Source organism: Choloepus didactylus, chromosome 3, assembly GCF_015220235.1.
Source record: "Choloepus didactylus isolate mChoDid1 chromosome 3, mChoDid1.pri, whole genome shotgun sequence".
Taxonomy (NCBI): Eukaryota; Metazoa; Chordata; class Mammalia; order Pilosa; family Megalonychidae; genus Choloepus; species Choloepus didactylus.
This window is the reverse complement of record NC_051309.1, coordinates 52,056,670-52,070,602: the sequence shown is the minus strand read 5'-3', so window position 1 is coordinate 52,070,602 and position 13,933 is coordinate 52,056,670. Positions and strand designations below refer to the sequence as shown.

Genomic DNA, 13,933 nt, shown 5'->3' with positions numbered 1-13,933 from the left:
TCCCCTTCTATATGCCCCATAAAAAAATATGCAAAAGGAAAGAAGCTAAGGCATCTAACTTTTAATTCATTCTTTTCCATTACAAGAGTGGTCTTTCATTTATCTTTATTTCCTTTTATAATCATGGTTGTTAGAGCATTCAGCATGCTTCTTTTCAGAATAAAGAATTTATCATAATTAACATAATATATTATGTGGGATATGTTTTAAACAAAAGAATTGCTATAGTTTTCTGAGAACCAAATAAAATAAACACAATTGAGGCTTGGTTTGGGAGAAGAAACACTATAAAGGATACTTTTCCACATTGCTAACAAAAATAGAAGTACAGTATCTTTCTGGGTTTAAATACTTTGTCTTTTAGCAGCACAGAGTTAAGTAAAGGAATTTGAAGTAAACAGAACTTGGAGGTCATTGACACAATTGGCTTTGAATCTGTTTGCCTTAGGTATGTTTTGGACGATGAATACATCAGTTCTTCTGGAGCCAAGTTCCCAGTCAAGTGGTCCCCTCCCGAAGTTTTTCACTTCAACAAATACAGCAGCAAATCTGATGTCTGGTCATTCGGTGAGTGCACTTATTGTTCATTTAATGGAGCTTGCTCTAATCAAATGGGCCAATCTTTTCTTTTCTTTTATCTTTGATTTCTTAACATGATGGAGCATTTTAAAGATGTCTTGTAACTGTGCTTCTGTATGAGATGCTGTAATTGCACCCAGTCTGCTTTTGGCCGCCGGAGTCACCTACCTTCTCACATGAACATGCCTTTGGATCTTTTTCCTTCCCCAATGAATGCTTGCTATACAACCATACAAAGAGTCTACTGATGTTGAAAATATACTGAGCCAACTTCTTCACACTGCAAAGACTAGCAAGGAAAACTAATCTTACAGTGTCATTGACTCTTGAATGTAATTAATAAACTTTATTGTCTAACTGTTATTCCCAAACTGTTCAGTTAAGAACCCAAACCTAGAACCTGAATTTTAAAAATGGCACCACCTCATTTTACTTCATTATCTTCAAGTTTTGTGGAATTTATACACAGCCCTCCTTGAAATCTGCAGGCAGCAGAGGCTCCTGGAATTCTGTCCTTTTCTGTGGAATGGCCAAAAGATTCATTGATTTCAGGGTGTGAGAACATGAGCAGTTTTCAGAAATGAGAATATTGCCAGCATTTTCTTCTAGCAAAGAGGCAGTAAAGACAATGGAAAAAGAAAGGAATTGTTTTCACTTGAATTGTATTCAATTTACAGGCTACTTCAGAAACGAAGTGCACATGGTTTGCTTCCTGAGTAGAAATTCTGGATGTTTGTAACTCAAAGACTGGAGAAGGATAATGGTGCCTTGTAGTTTGAAACAGTTTTTTTAATTCCAAGTAACCATTTCTCTCTAACCCCTCGTTTTTGTGCATTTTATTTGCAGGAGTTTTGATGTGGGAAGTTTTTACAGAAGGCAAAATGCCTTTTGAAAATAAATCCAATTTACAAGTTGTGGAAGCCATTTCTAAAGGCTTCAGGTTGTATCGTCCTCGCCTGGCACCAATGTCCGTGTATGAAGTCATGTACAGTTGCTGGCATGAGGTGAGTTCCCCTTGCTTCATGCAAAGTTTGGCTTCCCATCATCGGACAGCAGACCTGATTATTGCAAATGTTACTCCAAGACTCCATCATGGCAAGAAAAGGTATCTGTTTCACAGTAATGGTCCCAGGGAACCAGAAGGACTATTTCTGACACTCCCGCTACAGTCGTCAATCTATTTTGTTTTTAACAATGGCCTTTCATCTGAGGACTTGGGTACATTTTCCAACTCTTGTCTTTCTGAGATTGTTTCTTGCAGAAACCCTGGATGTCTCTAAAGTTTTAGAGATTAGATGTTTTACTCCCATGCAGAGCTGGTTGGTGGAAACCAAGAGTAGTACTAGATTTGTTAAACTTCCACATTGAAAATGAAGGATTTTATTTACTGCATGCTTCTTTCATATGCCTTACTAACATAACTGGTTTCATCTCTCTTCCGGCACTCAGGACTCTTGACAGAGAGATTAAATCAGAATAGGAATGAGGGCACAAGTATTCAAAAAACTCAGGAATTTCTCTCTTGAAAGCCCAGATTCTAGTCTTCTTGAAATGACAACCTCAAAAATAAAGGCAGGGGGGTTCATGTTCCACCTCTGCCTTTTCTGGAAATGACTCAACACCCCCTTCCCCTTCATATCAGACTCCCTGTGATTTTGACAGTTTCTCTCTCTCTCTCCAGCTGACAGTTTCAACCCAGAAAAATCACAGTTTGATAAGTAGTTTCCTCCTGGCTGAAAAAGAAATCACTTTGATTCTCAATCCACAAACTCTGAAAGTTCAGTATTTCCAGAGTGATGTGATTGTTCACATTCCAGAGAAGTATTACTTTTACAAAAATCTCCTTATACAGTGTTAAAATAAAATATTAGACATGTTGTCATTTATGGGAGTTTATTTGAGCAATAGATTTAGGAATCAGGCAGCTTCCATACTGCACGTGGGTAAGAGCTCTGCTGAGGGACTGGAAAGGGGAAGCTCATGCAGGGCAAACACAGAAGCAAGCAAGGAAATGTTCTGGTTGGCTCATGCCGTTTCTGTATTACATAGTGGAGTCTTACAAAGTGGGGAGCAGTTATACATTGATTAATATGGTTTGTGTATTCATTCTGATAAGCTATCTACTGGACCCAAATGGGTATAAACACCTGGTGATAACACCAGGTGTTGCTTATCTGCAATTCTGTAGAATGTTTTCCATTGTTCCATTTCCTCAGAAAGCCACTGAGAGACAATCAATTTCTTGCCTTCTGGAATGTCCTTTCTTGGGAAGGGGTCCTCCCCCCCCCCCCCCCCCCCCCCCCCCCCCCCCCCCCCCCCCCCCCCCCCCCCCCCCCCCCCCGGTGCAGGAGGTCATTTTATTTTACATAACAACAGTAAAATCACCTCATCTATGGAAATATTTTTCTTGTGATTTACTTCTCCACTAGGAATCTTGAAAGATCTAGAATAATGTTCAGTAAGCTGTTAGTAGCAAACAGTTGTTTTACAGTGTCTTTGCAATGACAAAGTAAATAGCTAAGGAATATATATTGTACATGTACATGTACATATGAATATGATATAGTATTTATTGAAGTTCTATTATAACTATAGAGAGGAAGAATAAAGGGAAGTCTGTAAAAGAATGCCGGGTTGACGGGAGAGCCAAGTATACCACATCATTTCCCACTGCAGTCAGGACACTGATTAATGTTTTTGGTTATATTGATTTAATTGTATGCAGAAATTGATTTTATTGACAACTGTTGAATATAGTCTAGAAGCTCAAGTCCTTAGGTGCTTCCAAGTTCAAATGTGATTATATTAGCATGAATACATATTTCATAGGCTTTGCCTGCAAACCTCAGCCCCCTCAAAAATCTCTACCATTTATTCTTATTTCGAACTGTGGTAACACAACATAACATTGCCCATTTTAGCCGGTGTCAAGTGTACAGTTCACTGGCATTTCTTACATTCACAGTGGTGTGTTACTATCACTATCATCCCTGACCAAAACTTTTCCATAACCCGTAACAGAAACCCTGCACCCATTAAACATTAACTCCCCATTCCCCATCCACCCACTACACCCCTGGTAATCTGTATGCTACTTTCTGTCCCTTTGAATTCGTGTATTCTAGTTATTTCATAGAGGTGAAATCATAAAATATCTGCCCTTTTGTGTCTGGCCTACTTCACTCAACATGTTGTCTTCAAGGTCCATCCATGTTGTAGCATGTATCAGAACTTCATTTTTTATGGTCGAATAATATTCCATTGTGTGTATACACCACGTTTTATTTATCCAGTCATCTGTTGATGGTCATTGGGGCTGCTTCCATCTTTTGGTTATTGGGAATAATGCTATTATGAACATTGGTGTGCAAATATCTGTTCAAATCCTTGCTTTCAATTTTTTGGGGTATATACTTGGAAGTGGTAATTCTATTTTCAACTTTCTGAGGAACCACCAAACTATTTCCACAGTGGCTGCACCATTGTATATTCCCATCAACAATGCACAAGGGTTCCTAGTTCTCCATGTATTTTCATTTTTTAGATAATAGCCATACTAGTAGGTGTGAAGCAGTATCCCATTGTGGTTTTGATTTGCATTTCCCTAATGGCTAATGATGTTGAGGATCTTTTCATGTGGCCATTTTTATATCATCTTTGGAGAAATGTCTTTTCAAGTCCTTGGCCCATTTTTTAATTGAGTTGTCTTTTTGTTGTCAAGTTGTAGGAGTTTTTAATTTATTCTAGATATTAAAATATTAAGCTCTTATCAGATAATGGTTATTATCAAGTATTTTCTCCCATTCCTTAGGTTGTCTTTTTTTTTTTTTTTTTTTTTTTTTTAAGAACTGACAATGTTATTTTTTTATTAGACAAGTTGTGGGTTTAAGAACAATCATGCTAAAATATAGGAGTCTCATACACCACCCCACCACCAACACTTGCATTGGTGTGGAAAATTTGTTACAGTTGATAGCACTTTTTTGTAATTCTATTTTTTTAAGCAGTGATTACATTTGTTACAATTGATGAAAGATTATTAAAGTAGTACCATTAACTGTTGTCCACGGTTTACACAGGGGTATTTTTTTCCCCATATTCCCAACCTATTATTTTTTTATGCATATCTTTATTTTATTACTCATCTACCTATTCCCTGCATAAAAGGGGTGTCAGTCAAAAGGTTTTTAAAATTACATGGTCACAAGATAAAAGCTATATAGTTATACAGTCATTATCAAAGATCAAGCCTACTGGTTCAGCAATAGCAGGAATTTCCTTTTGGCTACTCTAATATACTAGAAACTCAAAAGAAATAGCTATGTAATGAGTCAGTAATCTTAATCATTTGTTAAATCCTAACTCCTCTGTTACATCTCTTTCCTCTCCTTTGATCATTCAATCTTCAGGGATATCTAACTTTTTTGTGTTGAAAAGGGGTGTTGACATTATGGGGTGACTGTGTTATCTTTTACAGTTATTTTTTTTTTTTTAATCATTTTATTGAGATATATTCACATACCACGCAGTCATACAAAACAAATCGTACTTTCGATTGTTTACAGTACCATTACATAGTTGTACATTCATCACCTAAATCAATCCCTGACACCTTCATTAGCACACACACAAAAATAACAAGAATAATAATTAGAGTGAAAAAGAGCAATTGAAGTAAAAAAGAACACTGGGTACCTTTGTCTGTTTGTTTGTTTCCTTCCCCTATTTTTCTACTCATCCATCCATAAACTAGACAAAGTGGAGTGTGGTCCTTATGGCTTTCCCAATCCCATTGTCACCCCTCATAAGCTACATTTTTATACATCTGTCTTCGAGATTCATGGGTTCTGGGTTGTAGTTTGATAGTTTCAGGTATCCACCACCAGCTACCCCAATTCTTTAGAACCTAAAAAGGGTTGTCTAAAGTGTGCGTAAGAGTGCCCACCAGAGTGACCTCTCGGCTTGTTTTGGAATCTCTCTGCCACTGAAGCTTATTTCATTTCCTTTCACATCCCCCTTTTGGTCAAGAAGATGTTCTCCGTCCCACGATGCCGGGTCTACATTCCTCCCCGGGAGTCATATTCCACGTTGCCAGGGAGATTCACTCCCCTGGGTGTCTGATCCCACGTAAGGGGGAGGGCAGTGATTTCACCTTTCAAGTTGTCTTAGCCAGAGAGAGAGGGCCACATCTGAGCAACAAAGAGGCATTCAGGAGGAGACTCTTAGGCACAAATATAGGGAGGCCTAGCCTCTCCTTTGCAGCAACCGTCTTCCCAAGGGTAAAACTTATGGTAGAGGGCTCAACCCATCAAACCACCAGTCCCCTATGTCTGTGGTCATGTTAGCAACCATCGAGGTGGGGTAGGCGAATACCCCTGCATTCTCCACAGGCTCCTCAAGGGGGCACTACATCATTTTTTTTTCCTTGTTTTTCTTTCTTTCTTTTTTTTTTTTTTTTAACTTTCCCTTCTTTTTTAAATCAACTGTATGAAAAAAAAAGTTAAAAAGAAAACAAACATACAATAAAAGAACATTTCAAAGAGACCATAACAAGGGAGTAAGAAAAAGACAACTAACCTAAGATAACTGCTTAACTTCCAACATGTTCCTACTTTACCACAAGAAAGTTACATAATATAGCAACCTTTCTGTGAACTTGTTCCTACTATATCCATCAGAAATTAACAGACCATAGTCATTTCTGGGCATCCCCAGAACGTTAAAAAGCTTATCTGTTCTTCTTGGATTATTGTTCCCCCTTCCTTAATTACTCTCTACTGCTAGTTCCCCTACATTCTACATTATAAACCATTTGTTTTACATTTTTGAAAGTTCACATTAGTGGTAGCATATAATATTTCTCTTTTTGTGCCTGGCTTATTTCACTCAGCATTATGTCTTCAAGGTTCATCCATGTTGTCATATGTTTCACGAGATCGTTCCTTCTTACTGACGCGTAGTATTCCATCGTGTGTATATACCACATTTTATTTATCCACTCATCTGTTGAAGGACATTTGGGTTGTTTCCATCTCTTGGCAATTGTGAATAATGCTGCTATGAACATTGGCGTGCAGATATCTGTTCGTGTCACTGCTTTCCGATCTTCTGGGTATATACCGAGAAGTGCAATCGCCGGATTGAATGGTAGCTCTATATCTAGTTTTCTAAGGAACTGCCAGACTGACTTCCAGAGTGGCTGAACCATTATACAGTCCCACCAACAGTGAATAAGAGTTCCAATTTCTCCACATCCCCTCCAGCATTTGTAGTTTCCTGTTTGTTTAATGGCAGCCATTCTAACCGGTGTTAGATGGTATCTCATTGTGGTTTTAATTTGCATCTCTCTAATAGTTAGTGAAGCTGAACACTTAGGTTGTCTTTTTACTTTCTTGATAAGGTGCTTTAATGCACAAAAGTTTTGAATTTTGATGAAGTCCTATTTTTCTAAGTTCTCTTTGTTGCTTGTGCTTTGGTGTAAAGTCTGAGAATCCATTGCCTTAAACTAGATCTTGAAGATATTTCCCTGTATCTTCTCCTAAGAGTTTTATAGTTTTAGCTCTTATATTTAGGCTGTTGATCTGTTTTATTATGTATGATGTGAGCCATGGGTTTTCCTTCATTCTTTTGCATATGGATATCTAGTTTTCCCTGTATCATTTTTTGAAGAGACCACGAGTCTCCATTAGTGGACTGGGCAATCTTGTCAAAAATCTGTTGGTCATTACGTGTGGGTTTATTTCTGAGCTCTCGATTCCATTCCATTGGTCTATATGTATGCCTTGTGCCAGTACCACATTGTTTTGCCTACTGTAGCTTTGTAATAAGTTTTAAAGTCAAGATGTGTAAATCCTCCAATTTTGTCCTTCTTTTTCAAGATGATTTTGGATATTTGGGGTCTCTTGCACTTCCATATGAATTTGATAATTGGCTTTTCCATTTCTGCAAAGAAGGCTGTTGGAGTTTTGATTGGAATTGTGTTGAATCAGTAAATAGCTTTGGGTAGTATTGACATCTTCAGAATAGTAAGTCTTCTAATCCATGACCATGGGATATCTTTCCATTTATTCATGTCTTTTTATACTTCTTTCAGCAATGATATGTAGTTTTCCATATACAAGTCCTTTATATCCTTGGTTAAATTTATTCCTGTATGTTTGATTCCTTTAGATGCTATTGTAAATGGAATTGTTTTCTTGATTTCTTCTTTGGATTGTTTATTGCTGGTGTATAGAAACACCACTGATTTTTGTGTTGATCCATACCCTGCCACTTGGATGAATTCATTTATTAGCTCTAGTAGCTTTCTTGTAGATTTGTTGGGATTTTCTATATATAGGATCCTGTCCACTGCAAATAGGGAGAATTTTTTTTTCTTCTCTTCCTGTTTGGATGTTTTTTATTTCTTTTTCTTGCCTAATTGCTCTGGCCAGAACTTCCAGTACAATGTTGAATTGCAGTGGTGACAGGGGACATCCTTATCTTGTTCCTGAATTTCAAGGGAAAGATTTCAGCTTTCACTGTTGAGTATCCATAATTCATTCTTGGAGACTCAAGGAGGATTCTCATGTGTGCTTACATATTCTCCTGCTCTGTCCTCCTTATTGTTTTTCGGCCACTAAGGGTGGTATCTCCCCACCAAGGTTGCTGGGAGTGCTTTGTGAGAATGTGGCTATCATGCCTAGTTCTAGTTCCCATGTATTCCAAAGATGCTGACAGCCATCTTTTCTTCAGTCCACATGTGCCAAACCAAACCACATTCTGTAGTGAAATAGGAAAAATACCAAATCCTGACTCTCTGGCTGGGAATTTTGTTGATTGGGGTCCCAGACAACAGAGCCTGTTTTCTAGGACCTCCAAAGTCCCACAAGAAAACATGCCATTTGCTTTCTGACTGAAATCCTTTTCTCTTTATGGGGTCAGGTACAAATAACTGGGATTGATTTTGGGAGTATGATATTTTAATATCTCCCCACCTCCCTCTCCTACTCCCTTGTTGCCCCAACTATATTTTTAGGGCAGTGGCTATCCATTTGAACCTTCTGTCATGATGGAAATATTCTGTATTTGCACTGTCAAATATCGTAGCCACATCTGGCTATTGAGCACTTGAAAAAGTGGCTATTATGATGAAGAACTGAATGTTTACATTTATTTAATTGTGATTGATTTAATTTCCTTTTTTTGCACTGTGATCTTATTTTTGTTTGAGAAAATGAATAGCTACATACAGGTATACATTAAGTATTTGATTATGAGAGTTTTATGTTTTATTCTATGTTTCAGTATTTTCTGATTTTTTGACACTGGACATGCCATTGTTTACATTGAAAGAAAAACATTTTAAGTCAATAATATTTGCATTTATACACAGAAAAATATGAAAGGATATATATCATAATGGTAAGAGTAGTTATTTCTTAGTACTAAGATTTTTCTCTTTTTTTTGCTTTTATTTGTATATTCTAAATTTCTTATAGTAAGCACATACTAATTTTGTAATCAGAAACAACGTAAACAGAAGTTATTTCACATTCCAGATTTCAGCAAGCCATTAGGTACCTGCAGGTAATTGGGCCCATTAAAATGTATGCTTCTAACTTGAGTTGCTCAGTTCCTTATAACTCTTAGACAATGATTTAATGACCTCTTGCTAATGCCCAGATAAATAATGATAGCTTTTCTTTCAAAGATTTTTCAGTCATCTCATCACACCTGTCCAACCCAGCTGAAGAATCACTTCTTATTTTGATGTGAAAATGGATGCCATCCAGTGTTTCCTCAAATTTTTTCTTCTTTCCTCAAATATCTCTTTGCAAGTTAACTTTTCTCTCTTTCTTAGCTTCTGTCATCTGTCAAGAATGATTTTTTGTTTTCTGAAATTTTTTGAAAATGAATTCAAGAATTTCAGTTTTTTCTTTTCTTTTTTTTTTTTTTAACCTGGTGCACTTCTTAATAAAATTAAGGAGATATTTCTGGAAGGAAATAAGGAGTGTGGTACAGTAAATTATGTACCCCAATTTAGACATGTTCTTAATCCACATGCCCATGGTTGTGAACCCATTGTAAATAGGACATTGTGAAGATTTATTTTTCATTAAGGTGTGGTCTGACCCAATGAGGTTGGATCTTAATCCTAATTGCTGGGATTCTTACAAGCAGAAGAAATTCAGACACAGAGATAGAAAGCCAGGGGGAGGAACTGGAAGCAGGAATCCAATAGAACCTGACAAATGAGGCCAAGCTGCTGGAACATTCTGTAGCCAGCCTGAAGCATTGGTGTCCAATTCTCTTCCATCCACCCAGATGTTACTTTTTGTTTCCCACTTCTTCCTGAAGACTGGCTGCTGGAGATCCTGGACTCCTCTCCCACATGGCAAGGCACATGGTGGTGTCTGCTAGTCTCTCCCTTCTCTTCCGGGTTTCATTGCGTTCAGCTTCTTGCTTCAGTGGCTTTCCAACTTAAATTTAAATAGCCACAGGTGGCTAGTGTTTGCAGCTGTAGCCACTTTTATTTTGCAATGCTTTCTATTCCATTTTCACACTCTTGTTTTGCTCAACTGTCCATCACACTGTGATATGTCAAAACCAAGAAATCTTTCTCTTCTTTTTGTGGAGAACTAGCCTGGATCCAGGTCCCAGCTAGCTAGTTCCATAGCTGAGTTTTAAGCTGACTTGACCACCCATTTTCCTTTTGCAGGAACCGAAAGGCCGCCCTACATTTGCTGAGCTGCTGCAGGTCCTCACTGAGATTGCAGAAAACGGGTGACCTGAAATGGAGTGCCAACACAGAGGGTCATCTTGCAGAAGTGTCACAAAAGGAAATCCCATAGGGGGTCACTGATGGGGACTAGCTTGCTTTAGAGTTGTTGACTCTTGGCTCCAGTACAAAGATTACAGGCTTTCAATTTATATATTTTTTTAATTTAAGAATACTCTGACAATAGTTTTTCTGTGCATGTGTTTGAGAGAGACTTCTAAACTATTACTTTTTTTGTAAAATCCTTCATGTCTCACACATGAAGAAGGGAAATACTCCACAGCACCTTCACAATAGCTGTTCTTCATGATAATTGCCCTGAGACCCCTGAAAAATACATGGAAACCTCATCCTTTACAGGGGAGGAAATTTCTTTCCTGAAGAAGAGTGATATTCTTACCTCAGTGATTCATGTATAGAAGATGAAAACAAAGACTGCCAACTCATGGAATAAAGGAAACTTTACCGCAGAATTTAATGCTTTTGAGCTGTACAGATTTTTATAGAAAATGTACGTTTACAAACCATATGGACATGAGCATTCTGGAACTATCTTTTATAATCTTTCCATGTGTTACTTGACAGATACTTTTGTTTTTCACATATCTGCTTATTTGGAAACAATTTCTTGTCTTACAATTCTAAACACTCTTATAAGAGATAACCAAACTTCCCTTTGGACAGATCCTGGTGACATATCTATTTCCAGTGATTCCCATTGTTAGGGGCAGCTAAGAAACTGAATTTCAATTCTGAGACTTCATGCTTTGTATATGTGAGACTGGACAATTTTAAGAAGCCTATTTTGTCATAGAAAGTACCTCCTGCACCTTTATGGAAGATGACTTTTTTCTTTCCACAAGAGGAAGCAAAACCAAGATGTCCAAATGCTATATGTGTTACACCAGACTCCACTATTTCTGAAGTCAAGGGTTTTCAATTCAAGATGAAGCAACCAGCAACGATGATTCAATCTTAAATTCTCATGCTCAGTTTGTATAAATGATTGGAAAGTGATCTTTATCATGCTGAGTGCTTCAGAAATACTATAGGAAGAAAGGTTCTGCGGAAAGCACAAGTGTAATTACCATGAGGTTTAAAAACAGAAGCCTATTATTTTTATGCTTCCCCACCTTGCAATCTGTTTGGAGAACATGTTTTATTATTTTCATTAGACTATAAGTTAAAAGCTGTGACTTCTAAATCATATTTCCCCACTCCAAAAATGATACCTTTGAATGTTAATGGTATTCAATAAACGTGCAATAAAAAAATGAACATCAGGTAGAAGTGAACTGATAATTCAAGTGCTGGTCTCAGAAATGTTTGTACCACGATACCGTAATGTTTCTGGGACTGTCACAACCCTTTTCCTCATGAGCCCTGCTATGGTGTGGTGAGACAGGGGTTTCTTAGTGAAAGTCTAACTCCAGAAGGCATGAAGCTATTAAATAGTAAATCAGAGGCAGGAGAAGTTAATATTGTACATAAGAAATAATGTAGTATCAACATATGCAGGAGGGTACCTTTCTCAGGTTTTGTTTAGCTTGGAACCCCCCATCAAAAAAACACTGAAAAATTACAACTGACAATAGTGTCCGCTGTCACTATGGGTGCAGTTCAGGGAGGCAGGGTACAGAGCAGAGTGACACCCCAAAATAAGATCCCCGAGGGTCACATGGCAGTAGTGGGCACTTCTGAGAGCATATATTGGTGGTGATAGGAGAATGCTATTCCTGTTGTTTTTACACTTTGGGAGAGTTCGAGGTAGCTAATTAGGGAAAGAAATAACTGGAACTATCAATTGGGTGTCTAAGACTACTCATCATGTATGGACTTTCAACGTCTACAGGCAGAGATTGCACATTCTCAGTTTAGCAAGAGAAAAATAGCTTTTAAATAGAGGTAGCCACACAACTTCTCTAGGAAGAGAATTCTGTTTTGCAACCAGCCTTAATATTTATTGAGATGAGGTCTCTGGGGATAGCTTAACTAGTCTGGGGTGAGACAGAATAATAGATTCTGGATAATAGATGAACAGGAGGTTTAGGGGTTGTGGGGGAGAACCTTAAAAAGTAGGAGATCAAGGGAAAAAGAGGAGGCTCAGAAAAATGGAAAAATTTTGGAAGCCAAGAAGATATGATCAATGAAAATACCTCTTTTGGTAAAAGTGGCTGTTCTGGTTTGCTAATGCTGCCATCATGCAAAATACTAGAAATGGATTGGCTTTTATAAAGGAGGTTTATTTGGTTCCAAATTTACAGTCTGAAGGCCATGAAAATGTCCAAATTAGGGCGTCAACATGTGTATACCTTCACCGAAGGAAGGTGAGTGGCGTCCGGAAAACCTGTTAGCTGGAAAGGCATGTGGCTGGTGTCAGCTGATCCCAGGTTGTGTTCTAGCTTCTCTCTCAGCTTCTGTGCATTCTTCAAAATGTTGCTCTTGGGGCATTTTGTCCTCTCTTAGCTTCTCTGGAGGAAACTCTGGGCTAGGATCTCCAAAGTTTCAGCAAAAGTCTGCTATTGGCAGCCATCTCCAAAATGTCTCTCCTAGCTGCTCTCCAGAATGTCATTCTCAGCTTCTCTGAGCTCCTTTTGTCTCTGAACTCTTTTATGGGACTCCAGTGATTTAATTAAGACCCACCCTGAATGGGCAGGGTCCACATCTCCATGGAAGTAATTTAATCAAATGTTTCACCCACAGTTGATTGAGTCACATCTCCGTGGAAATATTCAATCAGAGGATTCCAACCCAGTCAACACTAATACCTCTGCCCCTACAAGACTGCTTCAAAGAACATGGCATCTTGGGGGACATAATACCTATAAACCGGCACAGTGACCAAAGAAATTTTTTCTCTAGTGAACTTTTTATTGAAATGCAATATACAGTTCCACAAGCAGCAGTGATGACACATTTGTACTGGCAGTCAAACTCACAAGACATGATAGAGTTTAATCTAACACTAGTACAAAGTTTGCTTAGCTTTATAGGAAATAGAGCATGCATAGAACTTTAGTTTCAATGGGAAGTCCACCAACTGCCTATGTGCATAGATGTTTGGGTGCCTCCTTACCTGCATGGGTGTGTGTGTGTGTGTGTGTGTGTGTGTGCACAATTGCTGGTTATAAAGCCATGGTGTATAGTTCACTTTGACATAAAGAAGCTTCTTCCTTGTTTTACCATCAGTCATGTAGGCCTACATTGCACAGCTCTCTCAGTCCACTTGCCATCTCACATATACAAAGTGTACAAAACAGCTGTCCAACCTTGGAACACAACATTCCAAATTTATCTTAACTTGGTACATTTCCAAGATGCTGGGAGAAGGCAAGCCTAGGTCTGGGAGAAAAGAGGTACAGGCCTGCTGCTAACCCTTTATTCACACATGCATAAGGAAAAGTTCATAAATCATAATAGATTGATTAATTTTCACAGAGTGAATGCATCTGGGTAATCAGCACCCAGATCGGGAAATAGTACATTCCAGAACTCTGGAGGCCATCCTCATTCCTCATAAAAGTCACTAACCTACAAGTAATCAATATCCTGATTTCTAACACCATAGATTAGTATGGGCTAATTTTGAATTTT

At 38.1% G+C, this 13,933-nt stretch overlaps 1 protein-coding gene across 5 annotated transcripts in view; it reads left to right on the top strand.

The window, feature by feature from the left end:
- Positions 1-11,613, top strand: part of TXK (TXK tyrosine kinase) — a 79,773-nt gene extending 68,160 nt beyond the window's left edge. For all 5 annotated transcript variants that reach the window (XM_037829753.1, XM_037829749.1, XM_037829750.1 and 2 more), the window contains 3 exons: positions 449-567; positions 1,426-1,583; positions 10,280-11,613. In XM_037829753.1, the coding sequence (XP_037685681.1) occupies positions 449-567; positions 1,426-1,583; positions 10,280-10,348 (346 nt within the window). In that variant the 3' untranslated portion in view covers positions 10,349-11,613. The remainder of the gene's footprint in view (positions 1-448; positions 568-1,425; positions 1,584-10,279) is intronic.
- Positions 11,614-13,933: the final 2,320 nt, after the last annotated feature.